The 20,201-nt window shown below is 36.1% G+C and overlaps 3 protein-coding genes across 3 annotated transcripts; 2 read left to right on the forward strand and 1 right to left on the reverse strand.

The window, feature by feature from the left end:
• The first annotated feature begins 762 nt into the window (after nucleotides 1–762).
• LOC111011894 (forkhead box protein, putative (DUF1644)) lies at nucleotides 763–5,009 on the forward strand. Its single transcript, XM_022285865.2, has 2 exons — nucleotides 763–989; nucleotides 3,535–5,009. Exon 2 carries the CDS (start codon nucleotides 3,548–3,550, stop codon nucleotides 4,535–4,537), a length of 990 nt encoding a protein of 329 aa, XP_022141557.1. The 5' UTR covers nucleotides 763–989; nucleotides 3,535–3,547; the 3' UTR covers nucleotides 4,538–5,009.
• Nucleotides 5,010–6,020: 1,011 nt separating this feature from the next.
• LOC111011926 (uncharacterized) lies at nucleotides 6,021–6,989 on the reverse strand. Its single transcript, XM_022285919.2, has 3 exons — nucleotides 6,511–6,989; nucleotides 6,255–6,413; nucleotides 6,021–6,160 (listed from the first exon to the last, which is right to left on the reverse strand). Exons 1-3 carry the CDS (start codon nucleotides 6,895–6,897, stop codon nucleotides 6,098–6,100), a joined length of 609 nt encoding a protein of 202 aa, XP_022141611.1. The 5' UTR covers nucleotides 6,898–6,989; the 3' UTR covers nucleotides 6,021–6,097.
• A 9,246-nt stretch (nucleotides 6,990–16,235) lies between these two features.
• Nucleotides 16,236–19,751, forward strand: LOC111011766 (nitrate reductase [NADH]). Its single transcript, XM_022285652.2, has 4 exons — nucleotides 16,236–17,420; nucleotides 17,531–17,671; nucleotides 17,866–18,098; nucleotides 18,188–19,751. Exons 1-4 carry the CDS (start codon nucleotides 16,373–16,375, stop codon nucleotides 19,544–19,546), a joined length of 2,781 nt encoding a protein of 926 aa, XP_022141344.2. The 5' UTR covers nucleotides 16,236–16,372; the 3' UTR covers nucleotides 19,547–19,751.
• The last annotated feature ends 450 nt before the right edge of the window (nucleotides 19,752–20,201 follow it).

Below are 20,201 nucleotides of genomic sequence, written 5' to 3' on the forward strand. Positions count from 1 at the left end.
ATCAATATTACCTAAAATGAGCTTATATATATTTACATATATGATAGATCAAAAATATAAAAAGAAAATGCAATTTACATGCTCGATACATCACACTTGGACCTATATGACATGGTTGAGCAATAGAAATACTCTAACACTCCACCTTTATCATATATTCTATAAAATATCTATTCATAGAATATGATTCACTTTCAAGATGTCTTTGTGGTGAAATGGTAGACACGCGAGATTCAAAATGTCGTGCTAAAGACGTTACTTGAACGAAACTAGATCTTGTGGAATCATATTGAATATTTGACAAGACATTCCGTAGCTTACTAAAACTCGTGCTCGAGTATTTAATCAAATAATATATTGAATTGATAATTCGACTTTTTTTAATCTTAAAAAAAGTGATATTAAGAATGAAAAAATGTCTAATGGGTTTAAGATCGATATAAAATTGAATGTCGGTACCTAGACATAAAAATTAAAAAATTAAAAATTTTCTCTTTTTAAAGTTTAGATCACGACTTTTGACGAAACTTATAATTTTTCTAAAAAATATATAATATTTCTCTGGTTACGTGCTTGGAGTCCAAATCAAGAGTGGGCCAAATTAGCAGGCGGGCGGGCTTCACAATCAGGGCCTGAGGCCCAATAAAGGAATCCATATTAAGAAATTTTAGAGCCTCTCGGTGGCAGCAGGTGCAGGTGCAGGTCACGTGGGTGGCTTTGGCTTGGCTTCTCCAGTATCAACACCGTGACTTCATGGTGGCGTGAAAATTGACCCGAATTTCATTAAAAAAAGGGGAAATCCCCTGAAGCGGCACGCAACTCCCGACCCAACCCTCCGGAAAAGCGAGAGCGCCTGGCCTCGATCCTCCGCTCTCCTTCTCCGCCTTCTTCTTCTTCTTCTTCTTCTTCTCCTTCTTCTTCTTCTTCTTCATCTCACTTTACAATTCCAGTTTTTCCCTTCATCGGCGGCGTCTTCAATTCTCATCCAGGTACGCTTCACTCCAATTCTCTCCCCACCCAATTCTCTTTTCCGATCTCATTTCTCGCGCTCTCTCTCACATTACTTTTGCAATTGCTTCACTGATGAGCACGGATCCTTTATCATTCTCTCGGTCTCCTCTTACGTGTTTGGTTGTCACATTAACGATCGTACTGTGTTTCACACTCACAAGTGTTAAATTCCACGTTCCCCCCTTTTTTAGGGTTCGTTATCTTTAGTTATTTCCTCGTTGTTTTTACTCTGTGCGATTCGGAATTACACCCAATATCTGCTAAAGTTGTTTTTATTTTACCACGAAAAAATTGATGTCAGGCATTGTGTTTATATTGATTGCGTGGTACTTACATAGATTTAAGAATATTTTTACATACTAACAACAATTCGAATGTAAACTGGGGACCGGGGTGGCACATTTTGTTCATATGAAGCTGTGGTTATTTATTTACTTTTTTTCCTGTCTGATCATCTGTTCCTTCCATTCTGCCTAATATTTAAATTTTCTGGCCTGAAAATTTATGGCTGCCTGCGCCACCAGTGGGGGGAGTACGTACTTTTATTCAGATTTCTGTGCTGTCACTCTTATTTGAAGATTGGAAGGCTGCTTAAGTTGTCTCACTATGTAAAGTATCTTTTTATTTAATACACTGTGAAGAGATGCAGTACCTTAAGGTTTAAGCCATTACAGGCTATAGGGCATGACAAAAACTATACTACATCAGAATCTAAAATTTATTAGTAACATGTTATCATAATTGTATCTTACATTCTTTTTGAATTTATTGTTAACATGTTATAAAATTGTAGAATCCCAGTCCTCAAGTTATTGAACTATAATAGTATAATGAATAAAATGTGGTGTCAAATATCTTGTTTTGTTAAGAAGTTTGCAAAATTATATTGAACAAATACCTTTTAATTTCAAAATTACATAGATGTACAAAAGTATAGAGCCCATCTAAGGAATATCTTTTGCACAATAGCGTTTTCAACTTGGAACCCCTTAGTGAAGCTCATTTTAATGCCCCTTGAACAAGAGTCTTCTAAGGAAGAGGGAGGTTCACCTTGCATTATACTTAGTGAAGCTCATTTAGTTCTTTCGTCCTCAATTTAGTAAGTTTTGCGCTCTTGATCCTTGATTAGAATGAAGTTTGAGGACTAGGAGTGAAAAACTTGCCATTATTGTCCCAAGTATGATAGATTTTTAATGAGAAAAAGACGATATTATATTTCTCTCATACTCTCAGAATTTTTTTCTCCTCCCTTAAATGTTTATGGAAGTCACATTTAGTGCATTTCTTGCAAAACCCTTCAATTATCCTTACACCTTGATGTATATTGTATATGGACCCTTTTTTGGGTATTGAGTGCTTTCGTATATATGCATTAGAGTCTATTTTTCCTCCACTTATGGTCTATTAAAGGAGTTGTAGACCTTGATTACATGATAATATTAGTATTATAGAAAATTTGGTTAAACAAACAAATTAACTAGCCTTTGAGTAGAATAATTTAACATGTTATAATTTGGCATAGTTAGCTTTGCAATTAATATCAAGTTCAGATTCTGGCATCACCAATTTCTCCCAACTTCAAGATTACTAATTTGTTTTGAGCAAGGTAGGTATTAAATCCTTGCCCACATGTAGGAGGGTGAAGAGCGTCGAAGAGTTAATGTGAAGGAGTGACTGACTGTTGTGTCCAAATTAGGGAAAACACACACAACATATATAGGAAAAAAGGAAACACACTTTTTATTGTTATGGTGATTGGTGAAAAGTTATCAAGTCACGAAGTTCCGAAATTGAAAATATGTTATGTTTGAAGGAGTTTATCCATTGTTGTAGTCTTTTAAGGACATATTTGCATGAATTTTGAGGTGAAGTAGAGACCAAGGTTAACGTGACGATTGAAAGGCAAGCACACAATTTGTGAATTCGAAGTACCGCGTTGGTTGAGGGGGTTTGATCATTCATATGGACAGAGACTAAAAACATCAACTTGTTTTTTTTTTTTTATAATTTTAAATGTTGTAATTGACCTAACAGTTTTATAGCTTGTGGTTGTGGTAATCCATGAGGTGTTTTCTCTTAAGACTAAACAAATGTACTTTTTAGTGGTTCAGTTCCATAACTTTGCTATTAGAGAATTTTCTTTTGGACTTGTCAAGGAATGGCGCATTTACTATTTGGGTTATGCTGTTTATTTAATGTCTGAAGTTATCTTGTGGTTTCAGTCAACCTGCTTCATCATGTTTATCAGCGTTATGGGGAGGGTTGATATTATTGTGTAATTGTCTATTTACTTGGTTTTCTTCCTGGTGCTTTTATTCATTTGTTACGTGATTTAAGACCAAAAGATGATTGCAAGTTAGATGCTTATGAAGACCTAGGCATGAAACTTAAATCCTATGGTGTGGGTTTTCTCATCTCGATGTTAGATTGTAATAAAATTCAGGTGCAGGTTTGATTTCGTGTAAACCTTGAGAGGTCCACTGTTGAGTGATCTGATGCCCCCACTTACCCTAATGATTTCAGGTTCAATTTGTGAATGGCTATGAAAAAGATTCCAAGCAACTCTGATTCCCGACGATCTAGGGCAAACTCATATGTGTTGCCATCTAGCCCGTTGAAAATTGCGAAAAATGTTTACCTAAAGAAGAAGAATTGCAAAGGATCAGAGAAGAAAGAGTGGGAAGATGCTACCTGCTCAGTCTGTATGGAGTTCCCTCACAATGCTGTGCTTCTTCTCTGTTCCTCGTATAACAAGGGTTGCCGGCCTTATATGTGTGCAACTGGTCGTCGATATTCCAATTGTCTTGATCAGTACAAGAAAGCCTACACAAAAGTAACATCAACTCAAAATCCAGAACAATTGAATATGTCGGTAGAAAATTTAAGCGTCAATTTGGACGCAGGGCAGCCGAGTGAGAAGGCTGAAGTGCCAGAGCTGCTATGTCCCCTTTGTAGGGGACAGGTTAAAGGATGGACAGTGGTGGAGCCAGCACGGAAGTATCTTAATTCTAAGAAGAGAAGCTGCATGCAGGATAATTGCCCATTTGTTGGACGTTACAAGGAGCTGAAGAAGCATGTTAGAGCAAATCATCCGTTGGCACGACCGCGAGAAGTAGACCCTGTGCTTGAAGAAAAGTGGAAGAGATTTGAGCATGAGAGGGAGCGAAGTGATGTGATCAGCACGATTATATCATCAATCCCTGGAGCTGTTGTGCTTGGGGATTATGTGTTGGAACCAAACCAAAGCGGGTTCTATAGTGAGTACGATTCTGATATGGATGAGAATTTGGAAGATGATACTTTCTTTTCTATGGATGCATTTGGTTTTGGACGGGATGGTGGTCTCTATTCTCGTAGTAGGTATCATAGGGAGTATAACAGGGGAGATGAGATTGATTTTGGGATGCATCGTGGTGCAGGTCTCGGTTCTACTGCTACCGGTGGACCGGGACGTGGTTTCCGCAGAATTATATTTGGGAGGTCGAGGCGGCCAAGACAGAGAGGAGGATTTAACAGAGCCCCATAAGTCTTAAGTTATTTAGATATAAAAGAAGAGAGGAACAAGTGGGAGTTAGGGGGCGTAAGCTTTTATTGAGATAGGGCATGTATATTCTTTTACAACTCTTCTTTGTAATGGAGGTCTGTCGGCATTATTTCGTCGGTTAGAAAGTGATATACCCACTTTGTTCATGGTGCATAAGTCATTCGTAGCTTTTCTTTTTCCTTGTTTTTAATGGTCAAGAATTTGGTTTAAACCGCCAGCTTTGGGTGTTTTTCTCCACTGGCTTTGGGGGGGAATAGGCATTATTAGGAAGGAGGCATCGGGTGTGAAGGTATTTCAGCAGCGGAGCTCCCTCTGAGCTGATTTGATTTGTTATCAATTGTCATTGTGGTGCATTTGAACGACTGACCAACAGATCATGACTTTGGAACAAATGGTTTCTTTTTTTTCTTTTTTTGTTTGTTGAATTAAATAGCAGTTAATGTCCTTACGGTTCTTCCTATGGTCCTAATCTCTGTTTTTCAGGACTTGATGGTTTGCCACTTGGGCCAACCCACAGTAGATGCGTGTGGCCTCTACCACTATTTATATTTGTTATTGTTATATTTAAGGTTGGATTTTTCTAGTTTCTATTGCTTACAGTTTTGAGTTGTTTTAACATTATTTAATTGTACTCTTTTTGTTATTCAAAGTTGATCACTAATTTGCATCACAACACTTCACAAGTTTGACAAAAATTTGTGGCGGAATTAGGTCAGTTAAGAAAAGAAAATTTTCAATTTCTCCAAATTTCAAGAAATTAGTTAGTAGATTTTTGTTCCCTTCTCATTTCTTTGCTATGTACCATATCATGTAAATTTAACACTAAATAATCTTAATATTAAAATGGTATAATTCAAAAATGTTAAAGTTTCTGTGGGTGTTGCATCTAGTAGAAAAATCAGATTAAAATCCCATCACATTCTATACAAACTAGGTTTTTTTTTTTTTTTTTTTTTTTTTTTGAGTTGAGGTAGGGATTTAAAAATGATTTCTTTGTGCTCTTTATGTAGTATACTTTTATTGGTTTATTTGATTTTGCAGTAGAAAAGTCGTATTCAAATTGCATCACATTCGCTGGTCCCGGAGGCATGCAAGTATTTGTATACACATTCAACAACTTAAAATGGTATAATAATCCAAAAATATTAAATTTTTTGTGGGTGTTGCATGTAGTGAGATCAAAATTGCATGACTATCGAGAGGCCAGTGACCATGAGATTGAGATTCAAATTCATAACTTCTTGACCAAAATAGTTGTCGATTACCGCTAAATTAAGTTCACGTTGACGACTAACTTTACTAACTTTTTAATATAGTATGGTTTTATCTGTCTGTTTATATTGCATGCAGTAGAAAAGTCGGATTAAAATTGCGTCACATACCGGTCCAGGAGGTAAGCAAGCATTTGTATTTACATTCACTCGGTAGACCGATGATTGATCAAAAACCTCCATAGAAAGACAGAAACAAACCCAATATACATAACATAACTACTACAAATGGCGGATCTCATTTCACAATCACCACCCACCATATTTGTCCTCAATCATCACTCCTGCGTTTACACCCCTTTGATAACTCTCTCAACAAACTCTTCATTTTCATCTGCAACACAAACGCAACACCCATTAACCAACTCGTCAAAAACAAAACAAAAAAACTGATCAAGTGGGTATTCATTTCCCGGCCGGAAATTTACCAATATGGAAGAACCCGATTTCCCAGTGGCTTTCTTTGTCCTGCTTTGGAAGCAGAAGCATTTGGGGCGGCATCGCTGATCCACCACCTCTGCTCTATCCTCTCTCCCCATCCCCACCCGTTCATACCGTGTCTCCGATCTCACCTTCAGTTTCCATTTCTGTACGTACGCAGCATTTTAATTTATCGATCTTTTCAATTCCTACTCAAAAATGAAATTAAAACGAAGCAACACAGAGGCAGAGACGGAGACAGACCTTGGGTTTGAGAGGAGAATCGAGGTTTCTGAGGTCGCGAGAGTATGCGAGGAGCTGGGCCCGGCGGTCGTAGCCTCTGCCTCTGGATTTGGGGTTAATTTTGTTGAGGGCATTGGCATCCCTGTTTTGATGGGAATTGTTATGCGATTTGGGGGATTCAACGTACACAGTGATGATTACTCCATCCTTTCGGGGATTCGTTTTGTTGGTGTCTGATTTGTGGCCCTCCATCTTTTGATTTTGCTGCATTCTGCAGAAAAATGAAGAAGAATAAGATGCAGAGAATGAATTGTGTTTTGTGTTGTCTCTTGTCTGAAAATGGTAAAGGAGAAGGAGAGTGAATTGTAATTGTGAAATTGCTAAGTTTAGAAGGGAATAGGGATGCATGGATTGAATATTGCCTTAAACAACAAATACAGCTAACTTGGCTTTGGCACCAATCTCAAAACAGACACTTGATTTGTTTGCCATGCTAATGTTATACATGGGCCTGGGCCTGGGCCTTGGGCCTTGTCATATGACACCCAAATTGTTATTACTTATTACTATATAATTTGTTACTTCCAAATTTCAATGGAGTCACTATGGTTATAGCTTTTAAAATCATTGTTTCAGTTACTAAATGTTTATTTATATATTTATTTTTTGAAAATGGTAAAGAGAAGAAATTGGTAGCTAGCATTCTAAGCTTACCATGTTAGGATTTGAATTGAGTGGAAAATAAATGAATTTTTGATTTCTAAAGAATTTTGTTTTTGCAAACATAATTCCCCTATCTTTTGTCCAACTCGAAACTCTTAAATACTCGACCAATTTAAGTCTCAAATTTCAACTGTGGCTTATCATATTGTTAATAGGATAATTGTTGAGCTATGTTTAAGTTGATAATGTGATATTTTGTAAAAACTTTATATTAAACATCATCTCGTTACTTCTTTGTCACATCTAAAGAAAACATGTCACGTAAGAAAATTGCTTAACATTTTATAATAATAAAGAAGCTAGAGAAAATTTAACTAAATGATAAGAATTATTACGAAACTTTTAAGATACCAAACAAAAACCAAACTCAAATTACAGGGATTAAAATTATAATTTAACCTTGTAGTACTCATGTTATATATAACGAGTATTTTGATAAAATTTTGGGCTTCTATACGTTGGTTGACTATTTGACCTTTGGGCCGATCCAGTTATAAACTTGGGCCCAAAAGAATGATATTGAAGACCATAGCAAAGTGCAATAATGCACCTAAAGCTCCCCAAAGAAAAAAAAATATAGCAATTAATTTCACTTCTTCACTAATTGTAACAAAGAAAAAAAATGTCACTCACTATTTTGAAATTGTTCTTACAACTCCCTTTTCTTAATTTTGTTTTCAAAGTTGTTTTTAAGACAAAATTTTTGACAATTTTATTAAGCTAAATTCACAATCTCATGGAGAAGAAAAAGAGTTTCACTGAATAAATAAGTTTCTTGAAGTTTAAAAAGTGTCTAACAAATTTATGAACTTTTGTATTTGTATTTTATAAATTTTGACATGTCACATATTTTCTAAATTTTAGTTCTATTAGACACAAAATAAAAATGTCAGTAAAATTAAAAATTTAAGAAATTATTAGATATTTTCTAAATATCATTTAACTTACTAAATACTAACTTTAAAAGTTCACAAAATTAAACTTTTAATTTAACCATTATTTTAAATGAAAAGATAAAAAAAAATAAAATAAAATAAAGAATCGATTCAAACATATTTTGGCTGAACTTTGTTTTTAAAAGCAGAACACTGTTTCCAAAACATAGCTAGCTTAGTTTTGGCACCAACTTTTTGGTAAAAAGTTGCATGATTGAGACAGGACCACCACACCACTCTGTCCTTTTTCTTAGTATTTTATTTTCTTCTTCCAACCAAAAAGACTACTAAAAGGAAAAACAAGAATCTATTGCTTTAGATTCGTATTGTCTATGCAAGAATTTGCACAACGGTTCTTCACGAATCGAGTTCGAACCCGGTCTCCGGTTCCGACCTGAACACTAGAGTGGACCTGCACAAGAGGGTAAGCACTCCGACGCTCAAGTCAGTATAGATCGGATTCCTTATTTAGTTCGAGATGAGATTCGATACCTGAACGTGAAATGAAGTCCTCTATTTATAGGTGATGGATCCGACAGTACACACGACCGGCGGTTATGTGTCTTTTCTCATATCGGACCTGTCGGGTTCCGAGCAGGTCGGACCCCAGTCAGGTCGAACCTTGGTGCCCATACTTAGCCTTTTATAGTGGGCGAACCTGGTCTCCTCGGCGGGGCCAAGGTGGACCTAAACAATCCTTTTTATTTGGTTTCTTCAAATACTAATAAGGGTCCTCCACGTGTCTTGGGTATGTTTACCCCCAAACATGTATGTTAAGCCTTAGGATGGTTTTTGAATCTGCCGATGTTCATGCTAAAATCAGTGTCGGATTTTGAGAGTTTAAAAGCTGCATGCCAGATTCAATTTTAGCTTCGTTGATTCCCTTCTCAAATTTGATGCAATGAAAAACAAGAACCAAAACATGGGATTCTGCTAATGGAATATTAGGGGTTCTGGTTTTGATTATTAAATCACTGCATTATAGTCTTAACCTCTGTTTTGTTGCTTAATTTGGATTTAGTTTACACTAATAAATTTATAATCCTTCCTAAACGACTTGTAATTAGTGTAACCACCACGTGAAGTACGTTGGTCAATATGTTCATTATTGAACTGAGGTCCTGTTTACTTATCAAGAATAAGAATCAGATTCAATTCTCTTTCATCCTTATTGTTATTATTTACCTCGTTGATAATATAGCCAGCATCAAGTCAAAATTAGCTTTACCATTAATTCTAGATAAGATCTACCTAATCAATCTTATTCTTACTATTTTGTGAGATCAATTGGTAATCTAAAAACCGAAATAAGGAATTCAATGGAAAAATAGAATTGTATTCTTGCTTTGGAAGGTAGGTTTGTTTGCAGATTCGAAAACTAAATCTTAATTTAAAAAATTGTTCACTTACTTACTCAAAATCAAAAATAAAAAATCAGAATAAGAATCAAATTCAATTATCTTTTATCTTTATTGTTATTATTTACCTCCCCAAGATCTAAGTCAAAATTAGTTACCATTCATATTTCTAGATAAGATTAACCTAATCAATCTTATTATCCTATTTCGTGAGATCTATAATTTACTTTCTAAATTTTTTTTCACCCTTCATGCTCTTTCTCGGAAAAACACTAATAATATATATTGCTTTGGGAGTTAGTTTTCTAAAATATGTCAAAAAGTTAGTGACAGTAAAGTTTCTAGGCCTTAACTAGAAGTAATTTAAACGTGTCATTGGAAAAAAGGTTTTCATTTTCTTCCCCACCAAACTAATTAACAAAACAACTAGGCTGGGTTATCTAACATTTCCTCTATCCACCTCCCTCTCTTTGGTGTTATTTTGAATTTTTTTTCCAACTATTGCTCAATAGTCAAATTTTCAAAAATAATTTAATTAAGCGCGTTCCATTAGGTAGAAACAAATGCAATAAATACGACAATTAATTCCCGAACAAAACAGTAAAACCAAAACAAAAATCCATGAAAAAGATGGAAGTATTGGTGGTAAGGATTCATAGACAAGATGTTTTGAGGAGGACGTATTTATTTATTGATATAAATGGGTGAAAAATTGTGGTTTAATTACACAGAAATTACAAACTGCTAGCTTTAGCTCCTCCAGTTTTCTGGTCCCCCTAAATCTATGGATCCCATTTCAACTTTGACAGCCTTTCTTTCTGACCGTAGAGAGAGAAAGAAAATAGAGAATTAGAGAGAGAGAGAGATGACTTTAGAGTTCACCCAAAAGCCAACTTGGAAAAATATATACGTGAAGTGTAACCCTTCAGTCTCCAATTGGCCACATCTTTTGGGGACCCAAATTTTTGGTTTTTGGTTGTGTGGTGTTGGGTTTGGGGTTTGGTGGTTCAGAGCCAATTGCCAAACCCTAAATTGGCTTGCCTGTTGGGGTTCCCATCCGTCGCTTCTCAACCCCCAAAAAACCCTAATTCTCTCTTGCCTCTTTGACTCTTCCAATTTCATTTTTCTTTGCTTTTTTTTTTTTTTTGTCCTTTTGCTTTTCTTTTAATCATGCTCTATGTATATTATAAAGTTTTTGATTAACATAATGCAACTAATCTTTGTTGGGTACCTCTTTGCATGCTATGTTCCGTCTAATAATCTGTTCACTGTTTACGAGCTGCTGCGCATTATAAAACCATGATCTCCAACTTGTAGCCTTCACCCATGCATATACCCATTTGCATCTTCACTTTATTGGATCTGTTAATATCTTCTAAGATACTATACCTGCACTTTTTAAGCCAAAGTTTATTACTTTTTGGAATTCTTTGAACCCACCATCAATAAAAAGTGCAGGTATTCTAGATATATTACTATAGCCTCGTATATGATATAATTAACAACAATATATATCTCTTAATTTTTTTTTGTAGTAGATAATATTATAGTATTGTACGGATACAACGGAGATTAAAAATATCGTTTAACGGAGAGTTAAAAAATAAACAATTTCGGAGTAGAAATGTCGATATATAAATTTTATGGGTATGATTTATACGTATCAAATGGATGGACACAAGTTGGAGGCAGGGTTTTGGTTTAGATTTTGCAAATATTGTGGTGGTGGGAAATGAGCAAAGTCACAGTAGAAGGATCCCATTGGATTGTTGCATTCAATTCTCTTCCCCATCAATCATTTTCACTTTCTTTTCTTCTTTGTCACTGTTGCTGTGTCATGTGTGGTTCAATTTTGAAGTCCACAAAGAGAAAAAAAAAAGTGGGGCTCGCAGTTTTAATCTCCTATCTCACGATTAGATAATCACTTGTTTGCAAAATTTTTAAGTATGTGGGATTAGTAGTTTTTATCCTTATTTCATAGGAAAAAAATCTAAAATCTTTTCCACAACGTTGGATTGTTAAGAACGCGTTTGGTTGGTGATTTTAAAAATAATATAGAAATATGAAAATAAAAAGTTTATTGAAAAGAAAATTGTATTTTATATTTTTATTATTTTTTAATAGGTGTTTGATCTGACAACAAATTTAGAATTTAAAAATATTGAAAATATAGAAATGACATTTTTAAAGATTTCATTTTCTGCGTCAAAAAGTTGTTTATTTTTTTACTTTTTACATTCATCTCTGTCTAATCCCGTTAATCTGAAGAAAAGCATTCATATTTTATGAGATACAATGCACCCAACAAATATAATAAGTTAAAATATTCTTCCTACTATGTAGAATTTTCCATGACAGTGAAAAGTTGTATGGGAAATTATATATGCAATACCATTCATGTTTCATGTGGAAAAAATGGAAAGATGAGTTGCTTGCCTTAATTAGTTGATAAAAATAAAAATAAATAAATAAATAAATAAAAGGAAAAAGGAATCTGTAGTTGCCTTTTTGAGAATATGAGAATTCCATCTTGTTTGTGGTTTTTTAAAATCCTACTTATACATTACACATTTTCTCTTCAATATTTAGAGAATTAATTTCCATCATTTTACCACTCCAATTAATGTTTATATATGCTTCTAAATGTTCATCACCAGAGAAAAAAGAATCTGTAGTTGCCCCCCCTTTTTAGTTTTACTTATTGACAACATAATTTTATTTCCTATTTGTAATTAGTAGTTTGATAGTCTTTTGGGGAAAATCATTTTTTTTATTACTTGATTCAGTAAATTAATTTAATCTTAAACTTTCGATTCCATCAAATCACAACCTTAATTAAGATAATAAATCAATACCATCAATTAGTTTAAGTTTATATTTTTAAGAGATGTTTTTGATGGATAATATACTAGTGGGTGTTGGTTTTTCATTGGACACTTTTTGGTTGAATTTAGAAATTTTCTTATTGAATTTTGGTGCTATTTTACTTAGCTAGATTCAAGTATTTTGTAGTTAAGTTTTTACATTTATGTGACTTGAATTTTAGGTGGTATGTTAGTGTTAGTGCTGAAATTTTGATAGAAAAATAAGATAAGTAAGAAACAGTCACATTTTAAAAGTATAAGATTATGATAGATACTTAAAAAGCACAGAGACTAAAAGTTGAAAATATACCGACTAAAATAAACATTTTAGAAAGTAAAAAAATTGATCGAATAAAAGTTGAAAATATACGACCAAGAATAATATTTAAACTAAAACGTATAATTGTGTTCTCGACTCACGTTAGTGTGTGATGGACGCAAAATAAATTAGTTTGATGTTCTGTCATAGTACTTTTTATTGTTTAAAAAACACTCTTATATGGAAATAGTTATAGGATAGAATAATAATCACGACAGCTTGGAGTTTTATTAAATAGTGCACTTTGACTTAAAAATGCATTATTAATAACAAACTTATATTAAGAAAACGTTAGTAAAAGACTAATCTAATGATCCTAAGTTAGATTTCACTAAGAAATCTCAAGTCAAATAAACTTTAAATACAATTTGAATGAGATGAATACGAATAAACCAAATTTGAATAATGAAATAAAACTAAAAGAATAATAATCTAACAACAACGAAAAGTACATGGTCTCCAATTACAGCATTAATAAGATATTTATAGTTATTTTTAGAAATTAGCTTAAACCAAATAAAGTTAGGCTTTGAGAACAATTATTCTTGAAAAGATTAAAATATAATTTTGGTTCCTAATTTAACTCATAAAATTTTAAAAGTTCTATTTTAGTTTGTCAAGTTTTAGTTAGTTTCAAATTCAATAATTTTTTTACTAGAAATTAACAAAATACAAAAAGAATATTGTCAAAAAAAGACAAAAAAGAAAAAGACTATTTATTTTATTATCGATTAATGGTAACGTCTTCCAAAAATGTGTGGAAATGTTTAAAGTATTTTTGAAATGATCCATCCAATATAAATATTTTCCAATCTCCCAATTAAACCAAATAATGCATATATATTAGGTAAGGTAGGGCGACGATATAAGATTCTGTTGCTAAATTGGTCGTGCGTTTCAAAATCTTTTACAATAGACCTTTAACGACTACATTTAATTTCGTCGGTAAAAGTGACTTCTAATGACAGAATAATAAGTTTCGTGGTAAAAAATCTGTGTGAAAACTTTATTGACAGTCGAATTCTAAAATTTCTAGCGACGAAATAATTTCGTCACAATAAGTCACCTTTAACGACGAAGTTAAACCTCATCTTCAAATAAAGCCGTGCGTTTAAAAAATTTCAACATAAGGCCTTCAACGACGAAATTAATCTCGTCGCCAAAGGTAACTTATAGCAACGATATTTATATGTTGAATTAAGGTAAAAATCTTGTCACATGTGACAAGGTGTGTTAGTTCGACTGTAAATGATTGATCATAGGGAGTGGAAGGGAAAGATCTTCAATACTCTAATTAAAATAACACTAGCATCTTTTTGTTTTGCGTTTATATTGTACTACTACGTGCTAATTATTTATTTTCCAATCCAATTATGCTGTTTTTATGACACCGTGGATTCAAGGTTAATAAATCTAAACAAAATTGCAAGTCAAATGCTTCTTAAATATGGATCCTTCCATTTTTATGTGTCGGTATATTTCACTCTTCTAAATATAATTTACAGAATAGTATGGTTGTAAAAATAAAAATCTTTTATAAATTATGGACTATTAGTTCCCTAATAATTAATATAGTGCACATTTAATTCATTGGTAAGGATGATAATTTTTTTTATCCCAAAAATGTATATATACATTAGCATGTACTATTACAATTAATGTAAAAGAAAAATGCTCGTGCTATTTTGATTAGAGTAACATTGATCTTTCTTATTGAGTGAATTAATATTTAGAATTAACTAAAATTCATGTTATTAGTTAGGTTTCTATGAACTAGCCTAACACCTTGCACTATTATACCCATATAAAACCTTTTGTGACAAGGTTACCTTAATTAAAATAGCTCCAAAATGAAGAAATAATGTTGAGACCATGCCTTAATTTGTTGAATTATAGCTTACTTAATATATCCCCGTTTAAATTGGAGATTAAAAAATAAATACTTTAAAAGAAATATTTTTGGGAGACAACCTAATTCTACTATCATATAAAAAAAATACTGAAAAAAAAAATAGTTGACGCTTGAAACCCTGATTCAGAAAACTACCCAAACGCATTTTTATTCTAATAATTAATTAAAAAAAATAGTACCCGGTAATAACAAAATAAAACTAGTACTTAAAAAAAAAGAATATCTTTAGCAAATTTTAAATTGTTGCCTTTACACTTTTTTCCTTGAGAAAGAGAGAGAAGTCTTATAAAAGAAATGGAAGAAAATAAGATGGTCTTTTTGGTACGTCAGCAAAAATATCTCGTGACATCGGAGAAGATATTTTGAGAAATTAATTATGCATAAAATAAGGTATTTTATAGTTAAATTTTAATTTACCAAATTAATTACCTTCTCTCTCTATATAAAATATATATATCTGTGTGGTTTTGCACGCGTATATGGTCCCTTCCGTCTCTTTCTATTCCCCCCTCCTAAATTACAATATTCCATTTCTCTTTCATATTTAGTTTTGGACATTTTAATTATTTTTTCCCGCATAGGTGAAATTTTAATTGTTTCCTCGTATTTAAGTACATAATTACTTTTTCCCACCCAAAAAAAAAAAAAAATTCAGATGGAGAACCACGTACCTTTTATTCAGGAGATAGAACTAATTTCTATAAAAGTTGTAAAAGAATGTTAAAACCCTAAAATATAAAAGTTGCTCTGCCTTAATCATAAAGTTGTTACAATTAAACTCTAAACCCTAAATTTTAGTTCAATTTTAAACTATGAGGTTGTTGCATTTGCAACTATATCCTTGATTAGATTTATGAAATTATTGTAACTGAATGGATTAACTAGTTAAGACACATATCGATCATTTCGCTTAATTGGAGTGTTTTCTTTTAGTCCCATTTTGTATGTTTCTCACGTACCTTTTGAATGAGATGATTTCCTTCCCAAGAAAAAATGTTGTTGAACTAAAAAGAAATCCCTGTAATTTAAGGGAATTATTTTATAATCCAATCTCGCAAACTATTCATGTCAGAAATTGTTACAATATTAAATAGGGACATATGTTTATTTACATGGTAATGAGGTGGATGTTATTTATTTTGCTAGCTATGTTAACTAATTAATTGCATTAGGGTTAACAATATTACAATTTTTGTGAGGATTAACAAAATCATACAGATGAATTTAAAATTCAAATATAATTAAATTGAAATGAAATGAAAACCATTACATCGAAACCAAATTGATAATTTAAGTCTCACAAAAGGAGTTAAATAGAGGTAAAGGTAAAGGTAAAGGTAAAGGTAAAGGTAAAGATTACTTTTTACTTTTATGGTGAATATTGAAATCGAAATAAAAATGTAGGCGAGATTTTAAAATAAAAAGAAAGAAGTGTGGTGGATATTTTGTTGCGTCCAGGCATGGGAGAAGCTTCGCATCGTGTGGCTGAGGCGGCGTGATCCACAGATTCGACTCCCCCTTTGTACTGCGTTCTCAGGCTCAGCCAGGGCAGGCCACTAGCTAATGTATGAAGTTTTAGCAATGGGCCCCATCTGCCTTTTCTTCGCTACGCCTCCCTATATATGCCCCTATTTCTCCCCTCTACTTCTCCCACCGAAATTCAAACTTTGTACACGGCACAAAGTGAAGGTGAAAAGGTGGAGCCACAAATCAAACAATCTTTTCTTTTTCTTCTCTCTTTTTCCCGAGAGTAATTGTAATCTCTCGCTCCCATGGCGGCTTCCGTCGACAACCGCCAGTTCGCCCCTCTTCAGCCGCCGCTTAACGGCGTCGTTAGGACCTTCAAGTCCGGTCCCAACCACCGGTCCGACTCACCAGTCCGCGGCTGTAACTTCCCTACTTCCAACAATATCGAATACAACAACAACAACAACCGTCACTTTAAGATACGAGATCAGGAGGAGGAGGAGGAGGAGGATTCGTGTAGCGAAGACGAGGACGACATCAACGAGCTTCGTGATTTGATCATGAAGGGGAACCATGAAATCGAGCCGTCCATCGCGGACCCACGAGATGAAGGGACGGCTGATAATTGGATCCGGCGTAACCCCTCCATGGTCCGTCTCACAGGGAAGCACCCCTTCAACTCGGAGCCGCCTCTCAACCGTCTGATGCACCACGGGTTCATCACCCCGGTCCCACTCCACTACGTGCGCAACCACGGCGCCGTCCCCAACGGAAACTGGAGCGACTGGACCATCGAGGTGTGCGGGCTCGTCAAGCGCCCCGCCAAGTTCACCATGGACCAGCTCCTCAACGAGTTCCGCTTCCGCGAGTTTCCGGCCACGCTGGTGTGCGCGGGTAACCGGCGGAAGGAGCAGAACATGGTGAAGAAGAGCATTGGGTTCAACTGGGGAGCGGCGGGGGTGTCCACGTCGGTGTGGCGGGGGGTCCCACTGCGCGACGTGTTGAAGCGATGCGGGATTATGAGCCGGAAGAAGGGCGCGTTGAATGTGTGCTTCGAAGGGGCGGAGGATCTGCCAGGTGGCGGTGGGTCCAAGTACGGGACCAGCATCAAGAAGGAGCTGGCCATGGATCCGGCTCGGGACATCATTCTGGCTTACATGCAAAACGGCAAGCAGTTGACGCCGGACCACGGGTTTCCCGTGAGGATGATAATACCCGGATTCATCGGGGGTAGAATGGTCAAGTGGCTCAAACGCATCGTTGTCACAACCCAAGAATCACAAAATTATTACCATTTCAAGGACAACAGAGTGTTGCCCTCTCATGTCGACGCAGAGCTAGCCAACGCCGAAGGTAACTTACTTAATTAAAATCAAATTACATTAAATTTTTTTTTGGAATTGATTGATTGATTTATTGAATTAATTAATTAATTAAATGCGTATATGATTATGAACATGCAGCATGGTGGTACAAGCCGGAGTATATAATCAACGAGTTGAACATAAACTCGGTCATAACGACGCCGTGTCATGAGGAGATTTTGCCCATCAACTCCTGGACCACTCAGAGGCCCTACACGTTGAGAGGCTACTCTTATTCCGGTGAGCCGCTGCCTCTGCCGCAGTTCTTTTTATTATTTAATTATGTAATTAATTGATTACGAGTCTCCCCAGTCCTCTCGCTTTTGGAATAAGTTGGATACCATTTTTTAATGCTACATTCACGTTGTTGGTTATTTTTTAATTAGATTGTAATTATTTTAATAATATTTATACTTTGGGAACCAATCGAGTAGGTGGGGGAAAGAAGGTGACACGTGTGGAGGTGACAATGGACGGTGGAGAGACGTGGCAGGTGTGCACATTGGACCATCCGGAGAAGCCAAACAAGTATGGAAAATACTGGTGCTGGTGTTTCTGGTCGTTGGAGGTGGAGGTTCTTGACCTGCTCGGCGCCAAGGAGATCGCCGTCCGCGCTTGGGACGAAACCCTCAACACCCAGCCCGAGAAGCTCATCTGGAACCTCATGGTATGTTGGATAATAAATATTTGGTATTAGGACGAAAATGGTAATTAATTAATTAATTAATTAATGGGGTATGTTTATGTTATGTTCAGGGAATGATGAACAACTGCTGGTTCCGAGTGAAAACGAATGTGTGCAAACCCCACAAGGGAGAGATCGGAATAATCTTTGAGCACCCAACTCTACCTGGGAACCAATCTGGCGGATGGATGGACCGGGAGAGACATCTAGAGATTTCTTCCGAATCCAACCAGACCCTAAAGAAGAGCGTGTCCACCCCATTCATGAACACCACCCCCAACACCTACTCATTATCCGAAGTCAAGAAGCACAACTCTCCCCAGTCCGCCTGGATCATCGTCCACGGCCACGTCTACGACTGCACCCGCTTCCTCAAGGACCACCCCGGTGGCTCCGACAGCATTCTCATCAATGCTGGCACCGACTGCACCGAGGAGTTCGACGCCATCCACTCAGACAAGGCCAAGAAAATGCTCGAGGACTATCGGATCGGCGAGTTAATCACCACCGGCTACACCTCAGACTCCTCCTCCAACTCCCCCAACAACTCTACCCACGGCGCCTCCAATTTCTCGCACTTGGCTCCCATCAAAGAAGTGGTCCCGGTCCCGATCCCGATCCCGGTTCCGGTCCCAGTTCGCCGCGTGGCGCTCGTCCCGCGTGAGAAAATCCCTTGCAAGCTAGTATCGAAGACCACAATCTCACACGACGTGCGCCTGTTCAGATTCGCACTGCCCGCTGATGACCAGACCCTCGGCCTGCCCGTGGGCAAGCACATATTCATATGCGCCAATGTAGATGGGAAGCTCTGCATGAGGGCATACACCCCCACCAGCTCTATCGACGAAGTTGGCTACTTTGATTTGGTCGTGAAGGTCTACTTCAAAAACGTGCACCCCAAGTTCCCGAACGGCGGGATCATGTCCCAATATCTCGACTCGATGGCGGTTGGTTCAACCCTAGATGTTAAAGGTCCGTTGGGTCACATAGAGTACACGGGGCGCGGCAACTTCATGGTCCATGGGAAGCCGCGGTTCGCGAAGCGGCTGGCCATGCTGGCCGGGGGGACCGGGATAACGCCCATATACCAAGTGGTGCAGGCGATTTTGAAGGATCCGGAGGACGAGACAGAGATGTTTGTGGTGTATGCGAACAGGACGGAGGAGGATATTTTGCTGAGGGAGGAGTTGGATTCGTGGGCCAAGAAAAACGAGAGGTTGAAAGTTTGGTACGTGGTGGAGAATGGTAGAGAAGGGTGGGAGTACAGTACGGGGTTCATCACGGAGAGTATCTTGAAAGAGCATATCCCGGCGGGGGCAGAGGATACTCTGGCGTTGGTGTGTGGGCCGCCACCCATGATTCAGTTTGCGGTGCAGCCCAATTTGGAAAAGTTGAATTACGACACCAAGAACTCCTTGCTAGTGTTTTGATTGGACCAAAATAAATAAAATTATTGCCTTGTTTTTTTTATTCAATGCTGTGGGAAGAAAATGGACGGTGGACGGTGCCCGGTGGATGGATTTATTTTGTAAAATAAGTAATTATATGTGAATATTAAGTTGTAAATAGTTTATTTTATTTCATGTATAATTAGGGTACGATAATTAACAAGGGTTGTCGTTTCCCTTTTCTATATATTGTATTATTCAATTTCAAACATTAATGAGTGTAGAAAAGTGGCAAGGTTGGATGTAATGAAGAGAACTAAGACGCATCCAAAACCAAATTGTGCAGTCCAGCAGGGGATGATCAACTTGAAGGGACAAGTGATATAAAGTTAAAAACATGTTACAGAAAAGGATGTGTGTGAGATGAAACTGAAAGCGAAAGAGAATTATGCATGTTTTCTAGCACCCATCTTTTCGGAGTTATCAAAGTTGCAGCTTTTTTATGCTCCTTTAAATAACATTTTTTTTTTTTAAAATTAGGATAGCTCTTCCCTTTCACTTAATTAGAGTGTACTTTTTACTTTATTTCTTTTCTTTTTTATGTTTTCTTACCTACCCTTCAACAAATTAGTTGGATATCTTTTCAAAAAAATAAAAATAAATAAAAATCTCTCTTGAAACAAGATATTTTGAAACA

This window comes from Momordica charantia, assembly GCF_013281855.1.
Source record: "Momordica charantia cultivar OHB3-1 chromosome 4 unlocalized genomic scaffold, Mcharantia_2.0 BLBB01000004.1, whole genome shotgun sequence".
NCBI lineage: Eukaryota > Viridiplantae > Streptophyta > Magnoliopsida > Cucurbitales > Cucurbitaceae > Momordica > Momordica charantia.

Excerpts from the sequence above, each read along its gene's own strand:
- LOC111011926 (XM_022285919.2), bottom strand. The coding sequence starts at position 6,897 with ATGCATCCCTATTCCCTTCTAAACTTAGCAATTTCACAATTACAATTC. Across the intron at positions 6,414-6,510 it reads ATTCTCCTCTCAAACCCAAG|AAATGGAAACTGAAGGTGAG; the intron begins GTCTGTCTCCGT and ends GCGTACGTACAG. Across the intron at positions 6,161-6,254 it reads AATCGGGTTCTTCCATATTG|ATGAAAATGAAGAGTTTGTT; the intron begins GTAAATTTCCGG and ends TTTGTGTTGCAG.
- LOC111011894 (XM_022285865.2), top strand. The coding sequence starts at position 3,548 with ATGGCTATGAAAAAGATTCCAAGCAACTCTGATTCCCGACGATCTAGG.
- LOC111011766 (XM_022285652.2), top strand. The coding sequence starts at position 16,373 with ATGGCGGCTTCCGTCGACAACCGCCAGTTCGCCCCTCTTCAGCCGCCG. Across the intron at positions 17,421-17,530 it reads AGAGCTAGCCAACGCCGAAG|CATGGTGGTACAAGCCGGAG; the intron begins GTAACTTACTTA and ends ATGAACATGCAG. Across the intron at positions 17,672-17,865 it reads GAGAGGCTACTCTTATTCCG|GTGGGGGAAAGAAGGTGACA; the intron begins GTGAGCCGCTGC and ends CCAATCGAGTAG.